Source organism: Scyliorhinus canicula, chromosome 15 (genome assembly GCF_902713615.1).
Source record: "Scyliorhinus canicula chromosome 15, sScyCan1.1, whole genome shotgun sequence".
In the NCBI taxonomy this organism is placed as follows: domain Eukaryota; kingdom Metazoa; phylum Chordata; class Chondrichthyes; order Carcharhiniformes; family Scyliorhinidae; genus Scyliorhinus; species Scyliorhinus canicula.
The window spans coordinates 94,857,820-94,881,619 of NC_052160.1; the positions used below are offsets into that span (position 1 = coordinate 94,857,820).

At 43.8% G+C, this 23,800-nt stretch overlaps 1 protein-coding gene across 10 annotated transcripts; it reads left to right on the forward strand.

Annotated features, from left to right (window-relative positions):
* Nucleotides 1-667: 667 nt before the first annotated feature.
* Nucleotides 668-16,794, forward strand: dclre1b (DNA cross-link repair 1B). Of its 10 annotated transcripts, none has more exons than XM_038820320.1 (5): nt 668-1,007; nt 3,359-3,574; nt 8,602-8,764; nt 11,240-11,422; nt 14,374-16,794. In XM_038820320.1, the coding sequence occupies exons 2-5, from the start codon at nt 3,386-3,388 to the stop codon at nt 15,600-15,602; spliced, it is 1,764 nt and encodes a 587-aa protein (XP_038676248.1). In that variant the 5' UTR covers nt 668-1,007; nt 3,359-3,385; the 3' UTR covers nt 15,603-16,794. The 10 variants fall into 10 exon arrangements, with proteins under 10 accessions (XP_038676248.1, XP_038676251.1, XP_038676250.1 ...); XM_038820323.1 differs by having other exon boundaries at nt 11,243-11,422; XM_038820322.1 differs by having other exon boundaries at nt 668-945.
* The last annotated feature ends 7,006 nt before the right edge of the window (nt 16,795-23,800 follow it).

Below are 23,800 nucleotides of genomic sequence, written 5' to 3' on the forward strand. Positions count from 1 at the left end.
GTAGAGTAGGGGCCCCGCCATCACTTTTCTAATTGGGCCCGCAATTCCTAGCACCGGCCCTGGTTATCCCAGAGTACATAACACATCATTACCCATGTCAGCTAATTGCAACTGTGTAGAAATAGTTACATGTTAGCTAGCTGCGGTTTACACAGACTTTCTGACACCACACATGGTGTAGATTACCTTGTACATTTTACCAGTACAGGATTTTGTTTAGATGAAACCACAAGTAACAGAGAGGAGCTGCAATTATTGCACTTATGCAGTGGAATGCAGACCAATTAATTTCGGAAAATATAGAGCACTCAATGCGATTAAGCGACTTTGTTCTTGCAGCCAAAATATTTCCTTCCCTTTGAATGTTTAAAGTAAACCTGGCAGTTGTTCGGTTTGATCATTTCTATTTATTTAAAAAAAACAAAGCAGCATTATTTTGGTGCAGATCAATTCGGACGATGTTTCTGTGCGGTACAGAATATTTTCCTGTATTCTGTAATGTCAGCACCTTGTAGCACGCATACTTGATCGAGCACTTTCTGCAGTGGCCTTCCTGCTGATCTGAGGCTCTGTTTGGCTGGCTCCGCAGTTTATCTCCAGCGGGTGCAGTACCGGCCACCGCCAAGTCCTCCGCCCCAGGGGGCGCTCATGTCAACTCGGCGTTCAAACTGGAAAGCCGCGCGCTTTCCGTTGTGGGCCTGGCCGTGGACAGCCTCTCGGGGAGCCGCAGGCTGAGTGGCCAGTACCGGTGTCTTTCAAACACAAAGCGAAGCCCGCGGTCGGCGGCGGTTTGAGGGCGCAATGGTGGTTAAAGAGCGGTGGGAGCTCAGCTGTTAATTTTAACGGGACGTGTTTCCTGGTTTAAAACAAATACGCAGGTGATTGGAAATCAGCTCCGCCGCTCCCACCCCGGGGTGACAGATACAGGCCGTAACCCACCCAAAGGTGCTGTCTCTCGTGATTAGGAATCACTGGTGGGACGTCTTCACGGGTGCTGTGTTAAAAGGGTGGGTGGATGTTTTTTTTATGGGTGCTGTGTCTAATGGGTGGGGGCTGTTTTTTTTAATGGTGCTGTGTCTGATGGGTGGGGGCTGTTTTTTTTAGTGGGTGCTGTGTCTGATGGGTGGGGGCTGTTTTTTTTTATGGGTGCTCTGTCTAATGGGTGGGTGCTGTTTTTTTATGGGTGCTGTGATCACTGGGGGTGGGTGTTTTCATAGAATTTACAGTGCAGAAGGAGGCCATTCGGCCCATAGAGTCTGAACCGGCCCTTGGAAAGAACACCCTACCCAGGCCCACACCTCCACCCCATCCCAGTAACCCCACTTAACCTTTTTTTTGGGACACTTAGGGCAATATAGCACAGCCAATCCACCTAACCTGCACACTTTGGGACTGGGAGGAAACCAAAGCGGCGGAGGAAACCCACGCAAACACAGGGAGAAAATGCAAACTCCGCACACAGTGACCCAAGCCAGGAATCAAACCGGGGACTGTGAAGCAACTGTGCTAACCACTGTGCTACCATGCCCCCACTGGCTGCTGTGGCCACTGGGGGTGGGTGTTTGTTTTATGGGTGCTGTGGTGAATGGGGGGGGGGGGGGGGGGTTTATGGGCACTGGCCAATGGTGGGGGAGGGGTATTTGTTTTATGAGTTCTTTGAATAGTTTGGGGGGGGGGGGGGAGGGGAGGGAGTTGCTTTATGGGTGCTGTGGCCAGTGCTTGGGAGGGTTTGCTTTATGGATGCTGTCCTGGTGGGGATGTCGCAGACTGGTGACTGTTAGGGTGCTGTTGATGAGTGCAGGGAGCCCACTGATGGTATGTGATCCCTGGGGGTGTTGAGTGACCAGAGGTGGAAATCTGGATCATGGATGCATTGTGCCCACTAATTCGGTCTGACTGATTGCACTAGTGGGCCATTGAGGACCCATGACCACACCCGACCTGCATTGTAGCAAAATCATCACTGGAATGCAGGCTGACTTTTCCTGGGTGACCCAGGAACACATGCAGCAAGGGATTTGGCTGTGCATTGAAAATAGAGCAACCACCCCAAAATATATTGGGAGTTTGGGGATAGACGGTAGGGTTGGAGAAAATAGGCACTTGTATTGCCATTGGCCTTGGTGCTCAGAAACAGGATCATCAAGATAAAGTGTGGGGGGTGGGTTCTCAAAACTAGCTCAACTATGTGAGGATGAGAGAGGGAAGTGAGATGGGAACCTATGTTGACTTTGGTGTTGCAGGACTGTTTAGTAGGTAGTTTCCACTTAGCATTGTTCCACTTCGCTCCATGCAAATACAAGACAAGCGGGTATGAAAGAGGCGCTGGTCATTCAGCACTTTAAACTTTCTCTGCTGTTCACTATGATTGTGGCTGATCATCTACTAGTGGAGAGAGAGGCAAATTTTGCAACTGTCCCTACACACATATGGCTGCTTTGGTGGGAGAGATGCAGGTACCAAACTTTGGGAACCGAAGGGAAGTATCAACCTTGAAGAAGGGTAGTATCCAGTGCTTAGGATTTTTAACAGCTAGGCCATTTTGACTTTTCTGTAATAAGATTCCTGCAACACCTTTAACCTGGAAGTGGCCATTTATAGAGGCACCTGTGAACAAATCCGATACTGCAGATGCATTATATAAAGACATTTCCAATTAAGGGGAAATTTAGCGTGGCCAATCCACCTACATTGCACATCTTTGGGTTCTGGGAGTGAGACCCACACAGACATGGGGAGAATGTGCAAACTCCACACAGGCAGTGACCCGGGTCTGGGATCGAATCCGGGTCCTTGTTGCCGTGAGGCAGCAGTGCAAACCACTGTGCTACCGTACTGTCTGGCAGAGGCACCTTGACTGCTTTTTGTTAAATAATCTGAGCCAGGTATGAGGCTGTTCAGCGCATTTTGAAATGGAATCTTGAGACCCTTCCTGTGCTTTTATAATAAGTTGAAGCCTGTAGAGGAATTGGACAGCTTAGTCAGCATGCTAATTCCTAAATTGGAATCTATTGAGAATAATTGGGTGAAGAGCTACTTTGTGTTGGAGAGGTTGTTTTGCTCAGTTGGCTAGTTGGCTGGTTTGTGATGCCGAGGATGCCAACAGCGTGAGTTCAATTCCTGTATTGGCTGAGGTTACTGTTAAGGCTCCGTCTTCTCAATCTTTCACCTCAACTGAGGTGTGGTCACCTTCAGGTTAAATCACCACCAGTCATCTCTGTCTCAAAGGGAGAGCAACCTTGGTCCTCTGGAACTATGGTGACTTTCACTTTGTGTTGGTCCAGCAGTAAAAGACTAACTATAAGTTTGGTTGTTTTTACAGTGTGATAGATGTTAAAGTATATCTTTTCTTGTTTAGGTGTTGGCTGTTCAGGAATAGTGAGCAATGAATGGAACATTGATCCCAAACACTCCATTTGCTGTGGATTTCTGGCAGGTTCGGAAGTGCAGCCATGTCAGTTTGTTCTTCCTGTCCCACATGCACAGTGATCATACTTCAGGTCTCTCCTCTACCTGGTGCAAACCCATATACTGCTCTCCCATTACTGCCAAGTTGTTGCGTTTGAAGTTTCAGGTGAGGCAAAGAGGGGAGGATGTCAGAGTGTTTGCGTTTCTTGTCTTCCATGAAGATTGTAACCTTTGCTGGATATATTCTTACAAGGGACACTGCCAGTTTATATGTTACTTCACTCCTCCAACTGTTCTACACCTGTGATCTCTGAATGGCCAGCTGTTCAGCTGCAGAAGATTTAACAGTTGAGTGTGACGATCAAGATGTGAGGAGTGCACTGTCTTTCTCCATTCTGCTGTTCCATGGGTCACGGTATACAATTAAATGATTTTCCCAGCTAGTTATACGTCCAAATATGTGCTTTGCTTATTAATCTCAGAATGCCCACTCAATGCACAGGTGTCTTCAATAACGAACAGAATTACATGTTTATCATAAAACCCGTCCTGTCAAGTAGAAAGACAAAGCTTTACAGTATTTTTCCAAATACCTTAACACACCAAAAAATAAATAAAATTGAGAAATTCTGCTAAATGATGGAAGATCAGGGCAGCACGGTGGCCTAGTGGTTAGCACAACCGCCTCACGGCGCTGAGGTCCCAGGTTCGATCCCGGCTCTGGGTCACTGTCTGTGTGGAGTTTGCACGTTCTCCCTGTGTCTGCGTGGGTTTCGCCCCCACAACCCAAAAATGTGCAGAGTAGGCGGATTGGCCACGCTAAATTGCCCCTTAATTGGAAAAAATAATTGGGTAATCTAAATTTTAAAAAAAAAATGATGGAAGATCAGTGGTTCAAGGGGAAAGGATGGAGAGAAAGTTCCTTCTTTCAAGGTCTAATCTCTTCTGCCCAGCTCTCTCAGAAGCATCACATAGGAATCAGTCATTGACTGTTGTCACCCTGAATACTGTCCCTGGCCAACCCACAGGTTGCCAGCCAGCCAATCAAACCAGTATGGAATATTCCACCACACTAAAATTGTTGCGGGCGGCCCAGATTTGCTCCAAATCCTACTTTGACCTTTCCTTGAGACTTTTGGCTCTTTTCCATTTTTGAACATGCCATTCTTTATTATTGTGTCCAACTTTCCTACATTTGTAAGGCACGTGGATGCTTTTCTCACTAAAATGCTCTGTTTGGTGCCCTTCCTCGGTTTCTGCAGTGAGTGATTCCTTTAGCTTCAGTAATTTCAAGTTCCATCTTCACTACCATCACTGATTCCCTTGTTTCCTTCAACTTCGCTTCCAGATTGATTCCCCCATCACTTGGAAGCCCATCCGCTGAACAGAGACACCTGGTTCTAAGCTCGAACGTATCTAGTTGTGACCTGCCTAATAATTCACTTAATTATTTAATGCTGTGCATGCTCTCCTTGGCTAAATGCAGTTATTACTATAAAATATTATTTAATTACTCCAAGCATTTCTAAACTCGTATTGTTTGCTACAGATGTCACCCCTTTCCTTTTCTCAATCTTTTCCCTTCTACCTTTTTTTCACACTTTTTGAATGGACTGTATCAAAAATCTGGACATTGTCAAAAATCAAAGCTATCTGAATTAGGACTGTACCTGTGACTGACTGCCTTGGTCCTTCCATCTCTGCTCCAATCACTTGCTCCTACCTTGAATCAATGTATCTTTTTTCTTCTATCTTCTCTATGAAATGTGCTGCTATTTGCCATGATCCCCTCCTCTCTTAGTTCCTCATCACACAGCTTTGCCACTCAGCCATGGATCATCATCAGCCGACTTCTATTTGCTGGTATGATCCCAATTTCTTCCAAAACATCTGTTACCACTCACTAAAAATATATTAAATCCTGTTTTCCCTCTCTTTGATTACCATCCCAATTGTTTCTGCCACCTGTAATGTGCTAATACACATTACTTCACAATTGGTTGTCCACCTCTCCTGTCATTTAATTTTCTTCATGAGCACAATACACTGGGCTATATAGAAGCTGCATATTTTGAGGTTATATCACTTTTTCTTGCTTGCCTTTATGGTCTCTCACTGGCAGTCCAGCTTTGTGGCACTGGGATCTCCTAGTTTTGTTTGTACTTTTCCAGGTAGCCAGGGCCCTACTTTTCTATCTATAATACAGAACTTCATCACTGATCCATCTTTTTCAATTCCAAGGCTGTTGTATGATTTTCCTACTGCGGTACAGACAATAACGGTGGAATTTTCCATTCTGGACACTAATTGCGGTAATGGGCGGGAAGGTTGGTGTGATTCCCGCTGGACAGCAGGATGGCTGAAGACATGCGATCTTCCTCTTCAGTGCATTAATTATTCATCAGCAAGGAGCTCGGCAAAGCTCATGGTGACGCAGGCAGGACGTCACCTGCCCCACTGTTATCTCAAGAGATGGAAGGTCAATATCTAAACAGGACCTAGACAGACATTTACTCACTGCAGCTCGGGTGTTTTGGCAGAGAAGACAATGGAACTGAAGCAAAGCAAACCCTCTGCACCATGGTTCAGCAAAACCTCCCTGTAACTTCTTCAGGCCATCCAGGAAAGTCACGAGGCCCTCTTCAGAAGGATGGGAGCTGGATGTCCTTACACTGGACTATGTCATTCCATGCTGAGTTCCCACTCCCTATTCATGACGCTAAAGTCGGAAAGGAAGGATCAATTTGAAAACTTGCCAATCTCTCTGAGAGGGATATGATGGCATAGGTGTTTTTAAAATTAATTCATGGGATGTGGGCATCGCTGGCTTTGTCAACATTATTGCCCATCATGATTTCTTCAGAAGGTGGGGCATTCATGGATTTTGGCCCAGGGACAGTGAAGGAACAGCAATATTATTTTTAAGTTGATGTGGTGAATTACTTGGAGGGGAACCTCCAGGTGGTGGTGTTCCCATGTGTTTGCTGCCCTTGTCCTTCTAGATGGCAGTGGGCGTGGGTTTGGAAGGCACTGCCAAAGAAGGTTTGGTGAGTTCTTGTGGTGCATCTTGTAGATAGTACACACTGCTGCCAGTGTGGGCTGGTGCTGGAGAGAGTGAATGTTTGTGGATGGTGTGCCTGTCAAATGGGCTGCTTTGTCCTGAATGGTGTTAACTTTCTTGGACTTGCACTCATCCAGGCAAGTGGAGAGCATTCCTAACTTGTGCCTTGTTGATGGTGGACCTGCTTTGCGGAATCAGGAGTTGAGTTACTTGCTGCAGTATTCCTAGCCTTGGACATGCTCTTGTAAGCACAGTATTAATGAACTGCTCTTGTAGTCGCAGCATTTATACGGTTAGTCCGGTTGAGTTTCTGGTCAATTGTAATCCTCAGGATGTTGATAGTGGGAGATTCTAGGGGATTTTCACAGTAACTTCATTTCAGTGTTAATGTAAATCTACTTGTGACAATAATAAACATTATTAATTATTCAGCAATGGTAAAGCCATTGAATGCTAAGAGAAATGGTTAGATCCTCTTTGTTGGAGATGGTCATTGTAAGGCACCTGTGTGGCACACATGTTACTTGCCGCTAATCATCCCAAGCCTGGATATTGTCCAGGTTTTGCTGCATTAGGACATGGATTGCTTCAGTATCTGAAGAGTCATGAATGGTATTGAACGTTTTGCAACTATTACTGAACACCCCTTCTGACCATTTTTATGATGGAAGGAAGGTTACTGATGATGCAACTGAAGATGGTTGGGCCAAGGACTCTACCCTGAGGCTTTCCTTCTGTGATGTCCTGGAGCTGAGCTGATTGACGTCCAACAATATCAATCATCATCATTCATGCAAGATGTGACTCCAACCAGCAGAGATATCTCTCTCTCTCTCTCTCTCTCTCTTTCTTTCCCCCCCCCCCGGATTTCTCATTAACTCCAGTTTTGCTAAGGTACTTTGATGCCTCACTTGTTCAAATACAGCCTTGATGTTAAGGCAGCCACTCTCACTTCACTTCTGGAGTGCAGCTTCTTTGTCCACATTTGAACCAAGACTAATAAGGCCAGGAGCCGAGTGACGCTAGCAGAAGCCAAAGTGAGTGTCAGTGAGTAGGTTATTGTGAAATAAGTGCCGCTTGATAGCATTGTTAATGACTCCTTCTACTATACTGATGTCGCTTTGGACCGTACACTGACCTTCAAGCCACACATGAAAGCCTCAGCTAAACTGAAGACTCAATAATTTCATCAGTAAACTATCAGGAACCTCTCGGGTGACACCATCTGGTTGACACCAGAACTCAGAACTTTAGGAGCCTTCTCTTTGGCTCTTAATGATTGGTTAGTTGGTGACCAATAGATTGGCCAGGGACAGTATCCTGCCGGTCAGCAGACAGCTATTGGGTGTCAGGTGGGGTTCTCGGAGGACCCAGGAGGAAGCTTCTGGACTCCGAAAGGGGAAGTTTTGTTGCTCTGTCTCTCTCGCTCTCTGTCGCTTTGTTTGACCACGCACTAGCCTGGGTGTCGTAGGAATGGTCACCAATACTGAGACTAGTTTTCACTTCCAGATTTATTAATTGAATTCAAATATTAGCAGCTGCTGTGGTGAAATTTGAATCTTGTCTCCAGAGCATTAGCCCAGACCCATACTAGTCAGAAATATTACCACTAAATCAACACCTCCCCAAAAGCTCTCCTCTAAAAATGCCTCCACCTTCTTTGTCTCTGCTTTCAAAAGCTTACTAGTAACTTTTTTTCAACTGCTTTTGCAGCCTCACCCACTTTTTGTTTTCTTTTTTCCTTTTACTACTTTTTGAAAATAAATTTAGAGTACCCAATTATTTTTTTCCCAATTAAGGGGCAATTTAGCATGGCCAATCCACATAACCACATCTTTGGGTCGTGGGGGTGAAACCCGCGCATATGTGGGGAGAATGTGCAAACCGCACACGGATAGTGACCCAGGGCCAGGATTCGAACCCGGGTCCTCAGCACCGTAGGCAGCAATGCTAACGACTGTGCCACGTGCCGTCCCTGCCTCACCCACTTGACACCATTTCATTTCATTTTTGAGTGTAAAGTGCTTTTTGTCAGGAATGCATTGTATCTTGATGCTTTGAACTAAAAGTCCTGTTGATTATAGTTGGTTAACATGTCTCCAATATATCAGCTGTTTTTTTTCTTTCATTAGGTAGATGAAATCTGGATCCACCCATTAGAGTTAGAGAGCCACCTCTTGAAGCTTGACGAAATTGGAAAAGAGACTATGACCGTCACATTGATTGATAGCAATCACTGTCCAGGCTCTGTCATGTTTCTCTTTGAAGGTTATTTTGGCACAGTTCTGTACACGGGTATGGCAAATATTTTTACTTTTTTCTTTTTAATATTTTCAAATTTGAATGTATGCAGTGATTATCTGTGGTAAATTATTTGTATACACATCAGTTGAAAGGCAAGTTATGCATAGATAGAATAATTTGCTAAATGTGACAAAAGGATACCCCTATCGAAGCTATGTTGAGTGGGAAGAAGGCATTATTCTGAGGCTGCTGTGTGACTTGCAGAGGGTAGGGGTTAGGAAGGCCTTGGTAATCTGAAAGTAACCTGTTTTAAGGATGGTGTCTGGCCTCAGAGGAGCTGAATCTTCCTAAGAAATGGAAAATTTATATTTATCTAAGTACAGAAGTATTTTAAATTCAATGGCTACAGGTTAAAATAGATTAAGTTTTATGATATTTAAGATGAACTTTTACTACCATACTGATTTTTCAGTTGTGAGAAGGCCTTTACTAAAGGTTGCAGGCTGAATATTCATATTGCCACTCCCTTTTACCTTGGAACTTGTTCAGTTTGGTCATACAACAGGGCATGTCCCATCAAATATAATGAAAATTCCAATCTTTTTATTCATCCCAGTAGGCTGGAACATATTACTTCTCAGTGTGCCAAAATAAAAAGCTCTCATCCCAAATAAATCCTTAAAAGTACATAAGACACACCCTTGGCAGGGAGATAGCTGGACAGAAAGAATTTGAATGTGCTGCAGTGAAAGGGATGCAGCTGGATAGTAGAGACATAAATAACAAAGGACTGGAAGTTTGGAGTTAAAAGATATATTTTAAGCAATCTTTTTCAGATCACTGTAGCTTTAAAAGTAACTGGACACTGCGGAGCTGGTGAATCAAATTTTCTGGCAACCATGCACATGAGTCATGTTAGCCAGTGCAGATTTTTTAATTCAGGATCTTCAGGAACTGAAAATAAACTCTCAGCAATTAGCCTAAGTAGATTACAGTGCCCGACAGTTACAGTTATCTTCAAAAATGTAGTCTCGTTGCTAATTAATGTTCCTTGTATAAACATTATTCCAAGAGCTCCACCTGATATCTCGGTGGGCCATTCACTGCACTGGCATGTGTTTACTTATCCAGTCTGTGCTCAGTTAACTGATCTGAACCAGTCAGATTGTTGGAATCTTTTATAACTAACCTTACCGTTTGGACTGGGTAAGGGAGAATCCAACATCCTCCTTCATCCACCGCTCCTCCCCCCACCGCTCCTCCCTCCACACCAACCCATCCCCAAACTGTTGATCACTGTGCATAGAGTTTGAATATTGGTTTAACTGTGATGCCCTCCATTATCTAACAGCCTGGTAGCATTCATTGCCTGGACTGACACAAGGAGAGACCATTTGGGCAAACAATCAAATACTGCCAAAATAAACCTCAGTAGATGTCAGTGGGGTGAATGAAAAACATATTTAAGGGAGATGAAGATTACGTTGAATAGAATATTGGTAATTTTTTTGCCTTCCAATAGTAAACAGGACAGAGTAAAATATTTTCACAAATGATCACTGTGATCTTTCCTAGTTTCATTTCTTTAAGTAGCAATCCCCATTCATTTAAAAAAATGTTCCTGATTTCTGTTTTCACCGCTGTCATTTGTAGGACATTTCATGGCCCAACAGTCCTTTTGTATATAAAAAATATTGTCCCTTGCTTTGTTCGTTTAATTTATGCTCTTTCATCTCAAGCTCATTGACCAGTGTGAATAACTTTTTCCTTATTTATCAAAACCGACAACCATTTTGATCACCTCCTTTAGATTACCTCTTTGCCTCCTTTATCTTTTCTGTGCTCATGTCCAACGCCCCTCATTCTTCACATTATCAGAAATGTTGGACAGTTCTATGGTACTTACCTGGATAGCTACCAAGAAAATGTTAGAAAAAACACTAGTCTAACTCCTGGGTAAATACACAATTGACTCCCAGTTACTCTCACTTACCCTTCTGACTAGCCCACACCAACCATTTGCCCCGCCCGCCATCTGACCTGACCTAAAAAGGCCCTGACCTGACAACGCTTTGCGACCTGCCCTGACTACCCCCTAACCTACCCTACCCACCATCCACCCCTTACGGCAGCTGTTGTTGCAAAAAAGGGGGTATGGCTTGCCCTACTCATACGCCACCGTGATCTGATGGGGCTCTTGGATGGATACTGCTCTGTATTTCTGAAGAAGTCCGGCTTGGAAGATCCGGTGAAATGTTGAGGTGGGCAAAAGTAGGAGGGAAGCAGCAATCTGTTTATGATTACCACTTTGTGTAAGATTGAGGCCATTATTTTAACTACAGCAAAACTGATGATTTGTTTATTCAGTGACAAGTTGGCATGTTTTGCTGAAAAATTGGATTTGTGTTTTATTTAATTTGCATTATACTGAAATCAAAGTATGTGAGTAATATAGAAAAAAAACAAGATATGCTGAAGATTAGCCCATGGGCACCGATGGAAATTTTGATTTTTTTTTTAATGCAGCAGATTTTCGTTACACGCCGATCATGTTTAGCCATCCACCATTGAACATACAAAAAAGGATAGATATCCTATATCTGGACAACACAAACTGTGACCCTGAGTCCATGGTGCCTTCTCGTCAAGACGCTACTGAACAGATCAAAGCAATAATCAACGCTCACCCAGAACACAATGTAGTAATTGGTAAGAATGTGGTAACCCTTGAAGTTCCTGTGCCTTGTCTTTATCATAGATCATAGAATTTACAGTGCAGAAGGAGGCCATTCGGCCCATCCAGTCTGCACCAGCTCCTGGAAAGAGCACCCTACCCAAGGTTAACACCTCCACCCTATCCCCATAACCCAGTAACCCGACCCAACACTAAGGGCAATTTTGGACACTAAGGGCAATTTATCATGTCCAATCCACCTAACTTGCACATCTTTGGACTGTGGGAGGAAACCGGAGCACCCGGAGGAAACCCACGCACACACGGGGAGGATGTGCAGACTCTGCACAGACAGTGACCCAAGCCGGAATCGAACCTGGGACCCTGGAGCTGTGAAGCGATTGTGCTATCCACAATGCTACCGTGCTGCCCTTGATTTAGAGAACTCTGTTTCTTTCCTGCAGTCATTGTTGTGTTGATGAAATACCAAATATGGATGGCTGATGGAACTTGATGGCACGTCAAGTCCTCAATTTGTTTGGATACCTGTGCAAATAGACTAGACACAGGACACATACACATATAATTAAATAACCAGGGGCTGGTTTAGCTCACTAGGGGCTGGTTTAGCTCACTCAGCTAAATCGCTGGCTTTTAAAGCAGACCAAGCAGGCCAGCAGCACGGTTCGATTCCCGTACCAGCCTCCCCGGACAGGCGCCGGAATGTGGCGACTAGGGGCTTTTCACAGTAACTTCATTGAAGCCTACTCGTGACAATAAGCGATTTTCATTTCATTTTCAAATCCTTAGTATCTTGTGTGTGTTTGAAGAGGGGTCCTTTTTTTTGTCATGTATTTTGCCATTTTTACTTCCTTTCTGTGCTGTCACACAGAAAATGTTGGTTACACGTGCAGTCTGGGGCTCCCCAAGGGCCTCTGCCACTGTCTGGGGCTAGTTAACAGCTAAGAAAATTGCCAGGCGAGTACCCCTCATTGGCAGACTATTTGTGAAATTTTTCCTAGCAAGCCTGACTGTCATCAGCATGGAAGAGATAAGGGGAGAGCTTATGATAGATTTAAAGAATTCACACAGACATTTGACTAATTGTTAAGATCCCCTGTCTGTGAGAAATTACTGGTTTCTTTGCTTATTATGGAGAGTGTGGAGTTAATAATTCACACTCGGCTTGTTTGTGTCATAAGTGTAGCACTTGATCTGAGAAGGTGTTGATGAACTGCCATCTTGAACTGCTGCAGTCCGTTTGTAGTTACAGCCACGGTGCTGTTAGGGAGGGAGTTCCAGGATTTTGACCCAACAATAGTGAAGGAACGGCAATATATTTCCAATTCAGGATGATGTGACTTGGCGGGGAATTTCCAGGTTGCGGTTATCTCGTGTGGCTGCAGCCCTTGTCCCACTAGAAGCACTGTCAACTAGCATGGATTTTCCGTATTTCATATGGAAAATCTGCTTGAATACGGCAATACAATTTCTCGCCTTGAAATACAGAATCCACTGCAGTCCTTGGTCAAATCCCACACAGCGCACTGAAGGAGAGTAATTTAAGCAAGAGGATTTTTTGGGGGGGGGGGGGGGGGGGGGGGGGGGGGGGGGGGGGGGTCGGGAGAAAGAAATGTTAAGAGAGTATTCCCTGTAAAGGGCAGGCTGGCTTTGGGTGGGGTGGAGGGGGAGGCAAGAGGAGCTGATTGACAAGCGATGCATTCCTCCTGGAATGTTTTGATATTTGGCGCTCGCTGTAGCGGCTGGTTTCCTTGGCGATGGCTGCTGCTGGAATACGGAGGGCCCTGTACAGTGACCCCCCCCCCCCCCCCCCTCCCCCCCCCCCCCCCCCCCCCCCCCCCCCCCCCCCCCCCCCCTCATCTTTAGTTGATTGGCCATTCAAGAGAATTGTTGAGGAGTCCTATTTGGCTTGAAATATTGGGCGGTTTTAACAGAGGCGATGGGAGACAGTGTTTGGCGTCAGTACAACACCCACTCGAGGCCTGGGTTTTTGGGTGGGCTGAGTCTGCAGGTGAGTTGAAGAGTACTGATTCATCAGCTGAGGGGGTACGGTGCGTGATAATCAGCAGAAGGTTTCCTTGCTCGTGTTTGAGCTGATGACGGTGAGACTTCATGGGGTTTGGAGGCGAATGTTGAGTGCTCCCAGGGCAACAAAAAGTGGTCTACCCACTCTTGTTTGTCTGCCCCTGCCAGCTGTGTTATGGCATGCACAGAATATTATTGGAGTCAGTTGGCTTGTTAATAAGCACAATTAACCCTTAGTTATTTTTAAAAACATGGCAGGCGGGCTTCTGAATTTGGCACTTGCCCACCTACCATGCTAGGGGGTGAACTCAGTGGTGAGTGATAAGATGGCATGCTGGGCATTGCCCTATTTTATATGCCCTCCAGCTGAAAGCACATCCAGTGATCCAATTCGTGGCTTGAGTAATGAAAAAATCACATCAGTGATTTTAGGGAATTTTCTGGATTGGACTTTGTGGAAATAGATTTTTAATTTTATTCTGTCATAACAATCTTACCACTGAATATGTAGGCAATGGATTTGAGCCCGATTCCAAAATCTTGAACTCACAGTCTGGTCTGTAACTTTAGAGGTTGCTGCACTGTCAACGATGCTGCCTGTTGAATAAGATGTTAAATTAATGCTCTGGTGGGTATCATGGTCTGTAGAACAGTTGTGCCATAGGCATGGTGTCTTGGCCAATGGTTCTAGAATGATACCAAAACTAGATTATCTGAATATTATCTAATTCTGTTTGTGGTTGTCATTTTTCTTACATTCCAACAATGACGACACTTAAAAAGCACTTAATTGGTTGTGAACATCTTGAGAATGTAAAAGATAGATACACAATTTATTTCTTTTATATTTTTGCCGCTTTCCCCTTTTTGTCCTTTTCTCTTGGGTTTTAACCATTTTAAGTACATTGTATATGAGTGATGGTTCTATCTATAATTACAGGTCTGTATAACTTGGGCAAAGAATCCTTATTAATAGAGCTGGCCCTAGCATTTAAAACCTGGATTGTGGTGAGTACTCGGAGACTTCAGATGTTTCAGCTCTTGGGACTTTGCGATGTCTTCACTTCAGAGGTGGGGGCCGGAAGAATCCAAGTGGTAGACCAGAACGAGATTAATCGCTTTAACATGGCCAAATGGAATCAGATGTGTCCCACGATTGCTATAATCCCCACAAGTCGAAGAATAAAAATCTGGCACCGTGATGTACATGTGGTTCCCTATTCGGATCACTCTTCGTTTCAGGAATTGCAAGAGTTTGTGGCAAGACTGAAACCCTGCACAATTATCCCTGTAGTGAAAAATAAGGCATGTGAGGTATACTTCTACCAGTATCTTAGTCCGTTCAATGAATTGAAGCAAATCCAAATTCCAGAAACAGTAAAACGATGTATGCAGCAGAAAGCAAAATGCAACAAAAAGCTGCTTCAGCAGGACTTCGGGTTAAGAACTCTGAATATTCCAAAGGGTGTAGTGTTTGAGTCACCAGAGAAGGCATGGCAAGACAGGAGGACAACTGACAACCTGGCTACAGAAGCGGTAAATTCTGATACGAAGGAGGAGCTAATCCAAGCGGAAACAAACAACAACAAAGTACAGGTCCCAGCAAAACGTTTCCAGCTGTATTGTAATGAAGCCGGCAATCTGAGTACAGATGGGCAGAGTTCCGATATTAATAAGGGTAAATTTTATGAAAAAAAAATGAACAAAACCAAAGTTCCCTTCCTCAAAGAACAAAAATTGAAGGCACCTCTGTTTGGGGTGCCAGTAAAGGCAAGGCGGGCTTCATTGCTGAAGTGGTACCAAGATGGAAATTCTGCACGTCACTATTTAGTAAGGCAAAAAACTAGAAACAGGGACCTTAGCCTCCAACAATCATCGAGGCTATTACTGGTACCAGCAATGAATGTAAATGGATCATTGGCAGCAACCGTGCCTTGTTCGTCACCAGATATTTGCAAGAAACAAGAGATTGGAGAACCACACAAATTGGAAGAATCTGGGTCAGCTTCCGTTTTGCCTGCTGACAGGACTGGTAAAAGTTTAACTGATGAAAGCTGTTTACCAGCAGTTCAAAGTCGGTATTATGCTAGTCTAAAATCTTTTGATGCCATGGTTGAACAATATTTTAAGAAGAGGAACAAAATACTTGTAAAAAACACAGTGGATTAGACTGTCATAGACAATAGGTATGGCCTAAGTGCATGCTGTTTTACCAGCAATTTGGTGCTTTGTAAAAGGCCGTTTATTCTCCCTCCTTGTTATCCATGGTGCTGCTTCCCAATTCCTTGGGTACTTCCAATTATTCGCGGTGACTGATGGTGTGTGTATATATAACTTTTTAAAATTTCTGAAATGCACAACAAATGCACAAAGCTCAGCACTTCCAAATTGACAATATTTTTCAGCGAGTTTTGCACCCTTCCACTCCATTTTGACGATTCCTGGACATCAAACAGATGCTTCATCATTTGAGCAGCACTGAGAAATATGACTGTTGGTGCACAGTTCCCCATTGCACCATGTCGGAGTATAATTTGCCTTCTCCATTAAAGTTAGTGAGAAAGTAGACATTAGCTTAAGGATATAAGTATAAATGGTCCATCACTTTTACTTAATTGCAGTCATTTAGAACATCAATCTTTGAGCATTGGAGAGAGACTGCTGTCTGATATAAACCTGTGACTGGTTTCACTTCCACCTAGCCAAGCATACAAGTTTGATTAATGCAGAATGGTAAATTGCATTCAATTATAAACAAAAATGTCATTTTATTTGTTCAATTTCTGATTCTTTTATTTAGAGTGAAGGGCTCAATACTATAGGTTATCGTTATTTTCTGAAATAAAACAAAATGCTACAGGCAAGAGAAATTAAAGAGAAACCTCATCAAAGCTGACTGAGTAAGAGAACCGAGTCCTATTATAAAACTGACTAAAACAAACAGGATGAGATAGCAACTAGTAAAGCTTGAGAGTACCAATATATCAGAGACTGTTCCAAAGAGGTAGCTATTGAGGGAATAGATAGATCATGAATGGATTTATTTTAAAAACATTTTCCATTTCCATATTCTTGAGCAACAGCGAAGTAATTTGATGCATCACTTGAAATAACTATCATACCTCCCAAGTTTTTAGCTGTGAACCTCTAGAGGCCAGTTATGCAAAGGTTGATCAGTCTGACTCGCCTTCCAGTAATTTCTCTTACTTTCTACTGGTATTTTTTTTTTGTTCGATGATACAGCCAAGTTTGGAAATTTACTACATTAAACTGTGCCACCCTAATAACTTATTAAATATTATGATATTTAAACAGAAAAATAATTAAAATTTCCTGAATAAAACGCACATGCTTTCCCTAAGCATTTGTGAGTATTCTACATGGTACAAATCAAAACCAGTTTTAGTTACAACCGGGTTTATAAACTTAATTTTTGAAAGAAATGATCAAGAAGCTACCGGTAAGTCTTCAAGTTTTTCACATTTATATTTCTTTATATATGTAGAAGCCTCTCAATACTGTGTCTGAATCACTGTACTCACATAATTTACGCAGCTCCTCTACCACCTCGTCATCATCATAGACATCCTCTTCATCTTTGTCAACCACCTCAGCAATGTCATCATCCCAGAGGATGTTGTCTTCTAAGCCATCCATGATATTTATGAAACAGCACTTCTTCATGGCAAGATCAGAAATAGTTTAATGGCATCCTACCCTTTGATCCAATGGACTGTTAGGAAGTCCTCTGGCTGTCCAAGTGGCTTACACACATTGCGACTTTGATGTATCTCAAAGGACGAGCTAAAATCTAATGTTTGCCTTGTCAACGTTGAATTTGCATCAACATTGTTTTGTCAAGAGGGCGGCACGGTGGTGCAGTGGGTTAGCCCTGTTGCCTCACGGTGCCAAGATCCCAGATTCGATCCCGGCTCTGGGTCACTGTCCGTGTGGAGTTTGCACATTCTCCCCATGTTTGCGTGGGTTTCGCGCCCACAACCCAAAGATGTGCAGGGTAGGTGGATTGGCCACGCTAAATTGCCCCTTAATTGGAAAAAATGAATTGGCACTCTAAATTTATTTTTTAAAAAACATTGTTTTATCACCTTGAGTTCAAAGGCTGCAGTGTACCGTACTATTTTCTCAGCCATATTAATGATTAATAAGCAGAATCCTACCTTCTGCATGGCACATGCTACACTCGGTCGATTGATGAGCAGATGGGAGCCAGCTACTTGGCCATCCATAGTTTTTAGTAGTTTTTTAGGCTCTAATACTGCATACTGGGTATTCAGATTTCAATTTAGCATAATTTATTTTACCTTTATTACTAGATCTGATTGCAGGGTGAGTGAAAGAAAGAAAACTTTTTTAATGCATGAATTCGGGTTTAGACAGTCAGCTTGCCATTTTGACAAAGTGCAATTTTTTTCCCAAAAAGGAGGTATAAAGTAAAACCAGAGTAAGTGAAAGACAGGGGTGGAGAATTTTGACTAAATAAAATAAGCAAATTAAGACATTTTAAATATTTTTTTGTCTCTTGATACAAAATGGTTCATTTGCTGATAGGAAAAAGAGACCCTCTCATCGACTTCAGAAATACGGCATTTCGAACTATCTTCAAGAAAGGAGATTAGAGAATGAGCTTTTAACATTGTGCCATACCCCTGCCTTTTCCCCATACCCCTGCCTTTTTCCCCATACCCCTGCACATCGTTTCTATTCAATCATCTAATGTCCTCTTGATTGAACCTGCCTCCTCCACACTTCCAGTTGGTGCAATTCAGACCTGAACCACTCATTTGAAAAATATTTTAATCCCATCACGTTTGATTCTCCTGCAAATCACTTTAAATCCATACCCTCTCATTCTTGATCCTTTTTAACGAATGGGAATCGTATAACCCCCCATACTATTTGCAATCTACCTGACTCTGGCCATTCACCTCTAAGATCAACTGTCCTCTCATGTGATTATTAAATACCACTTAAATGGGCAACCCTTTGATCTAGATCACCTTGGTGCTAAAGCTAAACTGACCACCACAGACAAACATGATCTACAATATGTAGGTGACTGCAGTGCTGTTGCCCACTTGGCACCAGATTTTCAAGCCACTCTTGAGCTCTTCAATTCTGCATACGTGAGGCTCAGCCTGTCCTTGGATGTTGCCAAAATAAAATTCATATCCTTTGACAAAGGGCCACCTGGACTGAAAATGTTAGCTCTTTTCTCTCCTTACAGATGCTGCCAGACTTGCTGAGATTTTCCAGCATTTTCTCTTTTGGTTTCAGGTTTCAGCATCCGCAGTAATTAACTTTTAAAACTCATCAACCCTGACCTGATCATTCAAATATTCCACCTCCTTTTTATGTTGAAGGGGAGTCTCTGGAAGATGTTGAGCACTTGCCGTACATTGGCAGCCACCTCTCTCAAAAGGCTACCATTGATGAATGGGCTAACACCAGATCAGCTGTTGCAGCTCAGCCTTCTATAAATGGTGGCAGTGTTTGATAACAAAGACCTCCACAAGTCAACAAAGGTCATAGTGTACGCTTCTGTACTCCAGTGAGACCTGGGACGCGCATCAACAACACAAAGAGCAGTGAAGAAATTCCTCCACCTCTGGAATCCTCTGGATTCAATGGCAGCACTGTCAAACAAATGCCAGTGCCCATCTTGAATCCAGATTTGCAAACATGTATGCAAAACTCCAGCAGAATCAACCGCAATGGAATGGACACTGCCTAAATGGCCAAAAAGCATCACCCCCGCAAGGTCCTGTTGTCTCAACTTTCAAATGCTGATCGTTCCACTGAAGAACAAAGAAAATGTTTCACAGACACTCCAGCTCTCCTTGAAGCACAGCATTAATGACTGGGAGGAGCTTACTACCAATTGTTTAAAATGGTGACAATCAAACTGCGTTTGAGTCCAAATGTCTTGCTGATGAGGCAGAGTGGCAGGAAAAAAAGGAAAGCTAATCGTGCACTTCCAATCCCACTACCTTGTGGGACATCATTCCTCAAGTGCCCAAAGACCTGTAGGTCAAGAAGGTCAATGAAGATTCACGACAGAAACCCAGGAACCTGGTTGAATCGAGGGACAGCCAACGAAAACGAGTGTTTTCATAACGCGCTCAAGTGTGGCTCTGATGCACAGCGGGAACCACTGCTGTCCACCTTGCACCAGCAGGGAAGAGGAATGGGATAAATAAAAGCAAAGCACTGGTAATGTAAATGCCAATTTATTATTACTTTTATTGCTGCACGGGAGGGGGTAAATACAGGAAAAACTGCTGCTGTGAAAGTTGTGTTAATGATTAAAATAAGAAATTACCCAACAATGACTCTTGCAGGTGCCAAAGCTGTTGGTGCTGCTGCAACCACTGTTTGCTTAACCTACCCAGTGACATCCTGTGCCTGCTGTTGAGGGATTTGTGGAGGTCTTGTGCCATTGTGGTAGCATCCCTATCTGTGGACCAGAAACTGCAGGTTCAGTCTAATATCAGGACTTTTTGACAATGGAAGAAAGGTTTGTAATGTGGTTCAACGGGCTGATCAGCTCAGGAATCCTTCTGTCACTTCCCAAAGGAAAAAAGTGCGTGTGAAGACACGCTTTTTAAAAGAAAGGACTGTGCTCTGCCTGCCCCCTTGCCGATCTTTAATCAAATTGTGAATACGTAGAGAATGAAACAGACTGATTATATTGGACATGTTGGCTGGGCTCTACCCGTGTTCGCATGTCAGTGTATCCAAATCATTGATGAGCCATGCCTCTGGTGATTAAGGTGGTAAATGCATGTACTTAGTTATTCCCATGCTCAATTACATCTGCGTGGATACCATTGACCAGATTATGTAACCAATATCCCCAGAATCAAACAGTTGACTTTGGGTTGGGTTTTCTCATTTTTACGCAGTGTCGCAGTGGGTGGGAAAAACGGCCTTTGGGGCAGGCGGCTTCCTCCACTGCAGTCTTCACGCAACACCTGTAAAGGCCTGATAGTTATATTTAAATACATTCAAATGGGGATCCTGACGTTCAACGTTGGGATTCCCGTTATGTAATTGGCTAAGTAGAATGGGAAATCCTGCTGGCGCAACCCCCGTTTTGGGATTCCTGTGGGATGTCCAGCTCCCATTTCCCCCCCCCCCCCCCCCGGAAATGGGAGTGGAAAATTCTATGCCCCTCCCCCATTAGTCTCTACTGACCTAACTACGACCAAAGCGGCGGTATAGTGGTTAGCAGTGCTGCATCACAGTGCCAGGGACCCAGGTTCAATTCCGGCCTTGGGTGACTGGAATTTGCATTTTCACCCGTGTCTGCGTGGGTTTCCTTCGGTGTTCCGGTTTTCACCCAAAGTCCAAAGATGTGCAGGTTAGATGGATTGACCCCTAGTGTCTAAAGCTGTGGGGGTTACGGAGTGGGCCTAGGGAGGGTGCTCTTTTAGAGTGTCGGTGCAGACTCGGGTGATGGTGAATGTGAATCCAGGGAGTGAGCCGGACTCATTCTCTTACTCACTCACTCACTCACCTCACCACGCCCTCCTGCGTTTGCCATCAGTAGGAACAGTGACGCGGACACTACGAGAATCGGCAAATGTGACTTGCCGGCAAGACCAGTTTTCCCTATTTTACCTGTCCCTCGCTGGTGATGTAACGTTCTGGGGGGGAGGGGGGTAATACCTTATAATACATTTGCATCTATTTAAAAAGTTCCCTCTCAAGAGACTTGTAAATCATGTTGGCGAGGCTTCAATAGTCTCCTATTTTCTTTGTTTCTATGAGTGGCCTCCTTCTGCACTGTAAGTATTCTATGGTTCTAAATGGTACATGGTAGCTTGCTGTGAAATGAAATTACAATTTGTCTCCTGGTCCTTGTACCATCAGCCATAGGGAACAATTGATCTCTGCCGACCTTATCCAAATCTGTCATAATCTTGTACATCTGTATGAAATCTCCTCTCAGTCTCCCCTATTCCAAGATGAACAACCCGAGCTACTCCTTGTAGATAAAATTCCTAATCCCTGGAATCATTCTGGTAAATCTCTGCATTCTCTCCGGCACCTTCACATCCTTCCTAATGTGGTGACTAGAAATAAGGCGCAGTGATCTAGTTGAAACTTAACCAGAGTTATCAGCAATATAACTTTCCATAACTTTCCTTCTTTGGTTAATATCGCTATGATGTTCATGATCCCTTGTACTTTGCGAACTAGTAGTACAATATGATCTGCTGCCTTCAGAGATCTGTGCCTGTGAACCTCCCCAAGTCCCTCTGTTCTTGCATATATACTATAATGCCTCTCCCTAAAATTAGGGCAAAAATATATTACCTCAGTACCCATTTTGATAGCCCTGGAGTATTTGATTAGTATCATCCTCGCTGTCTAACTCAATTCCAATTCTGGTGTCATCAGCAAATTTTGAAATTTTATTCTATTTGAATGTCTTTGTCATGTCTATTAAAAAGCAGTGACTACTATCTTATTGACCGAAAAGCAGCCTTTGACCACCATTCAATTTTTTCTGTCCTAAAGCCAATTTTATCAAAGCTCTCAGACTCTCCTTCATTAGCTGCAATCTTGTTAGCCAGGCTTTAATGTGGTACTTTGTCAAATGCTTTCTTAAGATTCATATCAATAACAAACACCGCTTTCTCTTCATCAACAAAGTTAAATTAAATCATTCAGACATGATTTACATTTTACAAATCCCTAATTAACTCAAACTGCTCCAAGTTCCTGCTGATTTTCTTAATCACCCCCCTCTCTCTCTCTCTCTCTCTCTCTCCGCTCCCCCCACCACCCCGATTATGGTTTCTAAAATCTTTTCCAACAATGATGTGAAACTGGCCATACGCAATTACTGAAGAATGTTCTTCCACCATTTATTGAATATGGATGTTGCATCTTTCACTCTTCAATCCTGACATTTCCCCAATTTTAAGAAAGGCTAGGAAAGATTAGCACTGCTACCTCACAGCGCCAGGGACCCCGGTTCGATTCCAACTTTTAGTGACTGTGGAGTTTGCGCATTCTCCCCATGTCTACGTGGGTTTCATCCGTCCGGTTTCCTCCTACAGTCCAAAGATGCGCAGGCTAGGTGGATTGGGTAAATTGCCCCTTAGTGTCCAACTGTTAGGTAGGCTCTCGGGGGTAGAGCAGGGAGTGGGCCTAGGTAGGTTACTCTTTCGGAGGGTTGGTGCAGACTCGATGGGCCGAATGGCGGCCTGCACGCTTGGTATTCTGATTATTTCGAGCTCTTTTGCTTTCTCCGCCCACTTCCTTTAGTGACATGAAAAGCAAGCCACTTGGACCAATTTACCTATACATTCTAAGCGCTGCCAGCCTTTCTCTTGATAAATCTTGATAAGCAAACGGCTGAAAGTTATCGAAGGTAGGCAAGAATGTGAAGTTAGTTAAAATTAGATCAGTCATGATCTTATTGAATGGCAGAGCAGACTCGAGGGGCTGAGTGGCCTACTCTTGCTCCTAATTGGTATGTTTGTGTATTCTGATAATTAAAGTCTCCATTATAGCAACCTTATAATTTTTGCATCACTCTGGGTAATTTCCCTGCACATTTGTTCCTCTATGTCTTCCCATTAGTTTGTGACTAATTGATAACACTGCGCATTGTTGCGTGCGTCTCACCCCCACAACCCAAAGATGTGCAGAGTAGGTGAATTGGCCACACTTTTGAGGTCCATAAACAAAATAGAAGAAAGGAAGTAAACTTTGGGACAAAGCAAAAGGGAGGGCACTGCCTAAACGTAACAAAGATCAATGGAAACTTGAATACATCAAATGAGGGTACAATTAAATGGGTCAATAAAGCACCCCAACCCCTGCAGTGTCCACTGGGCACAGAAGGCCTCGATCACAGAAGGAGACTCAGCTGCGAAAGTAGTTGCAGAAAAGGGGCAGACCGTCTGGTCAGCAACCCCCTCTGTTGCCCACTGCCTGGATGTATAGATGGGGCGCTTCGCCAGGCCCAAGAGCAGGTTCACCAGGAGGTCCTCTGCCATCCTTGCCCCTCTCCTCACGAGGTGCCAGTAGATCAGGAGTGTGGAGCTGAAATGCAAACAGAAGTTCAACAAAAGATTTGACAAAAAACTAGAAAAGGTGGCGCAGCCTATAACACGTTACATAGACGTAGTCCACGGATTCCACAGGGTCACAAAAGTGGCAGGCTTCTTGGGGGGCCGTGAACCAGTACATTTGGTGTTTGTAATGCACTATCGCATGCAATACCCTCCAGCCGAGGTCCCCAAGATTGAGGGGGAGGACTCTTCCATAGAGGAACCACCAGTGGGGACATCTGCTGCCGGATGGCAAGAAGGCACACCATGGCGTGTCTG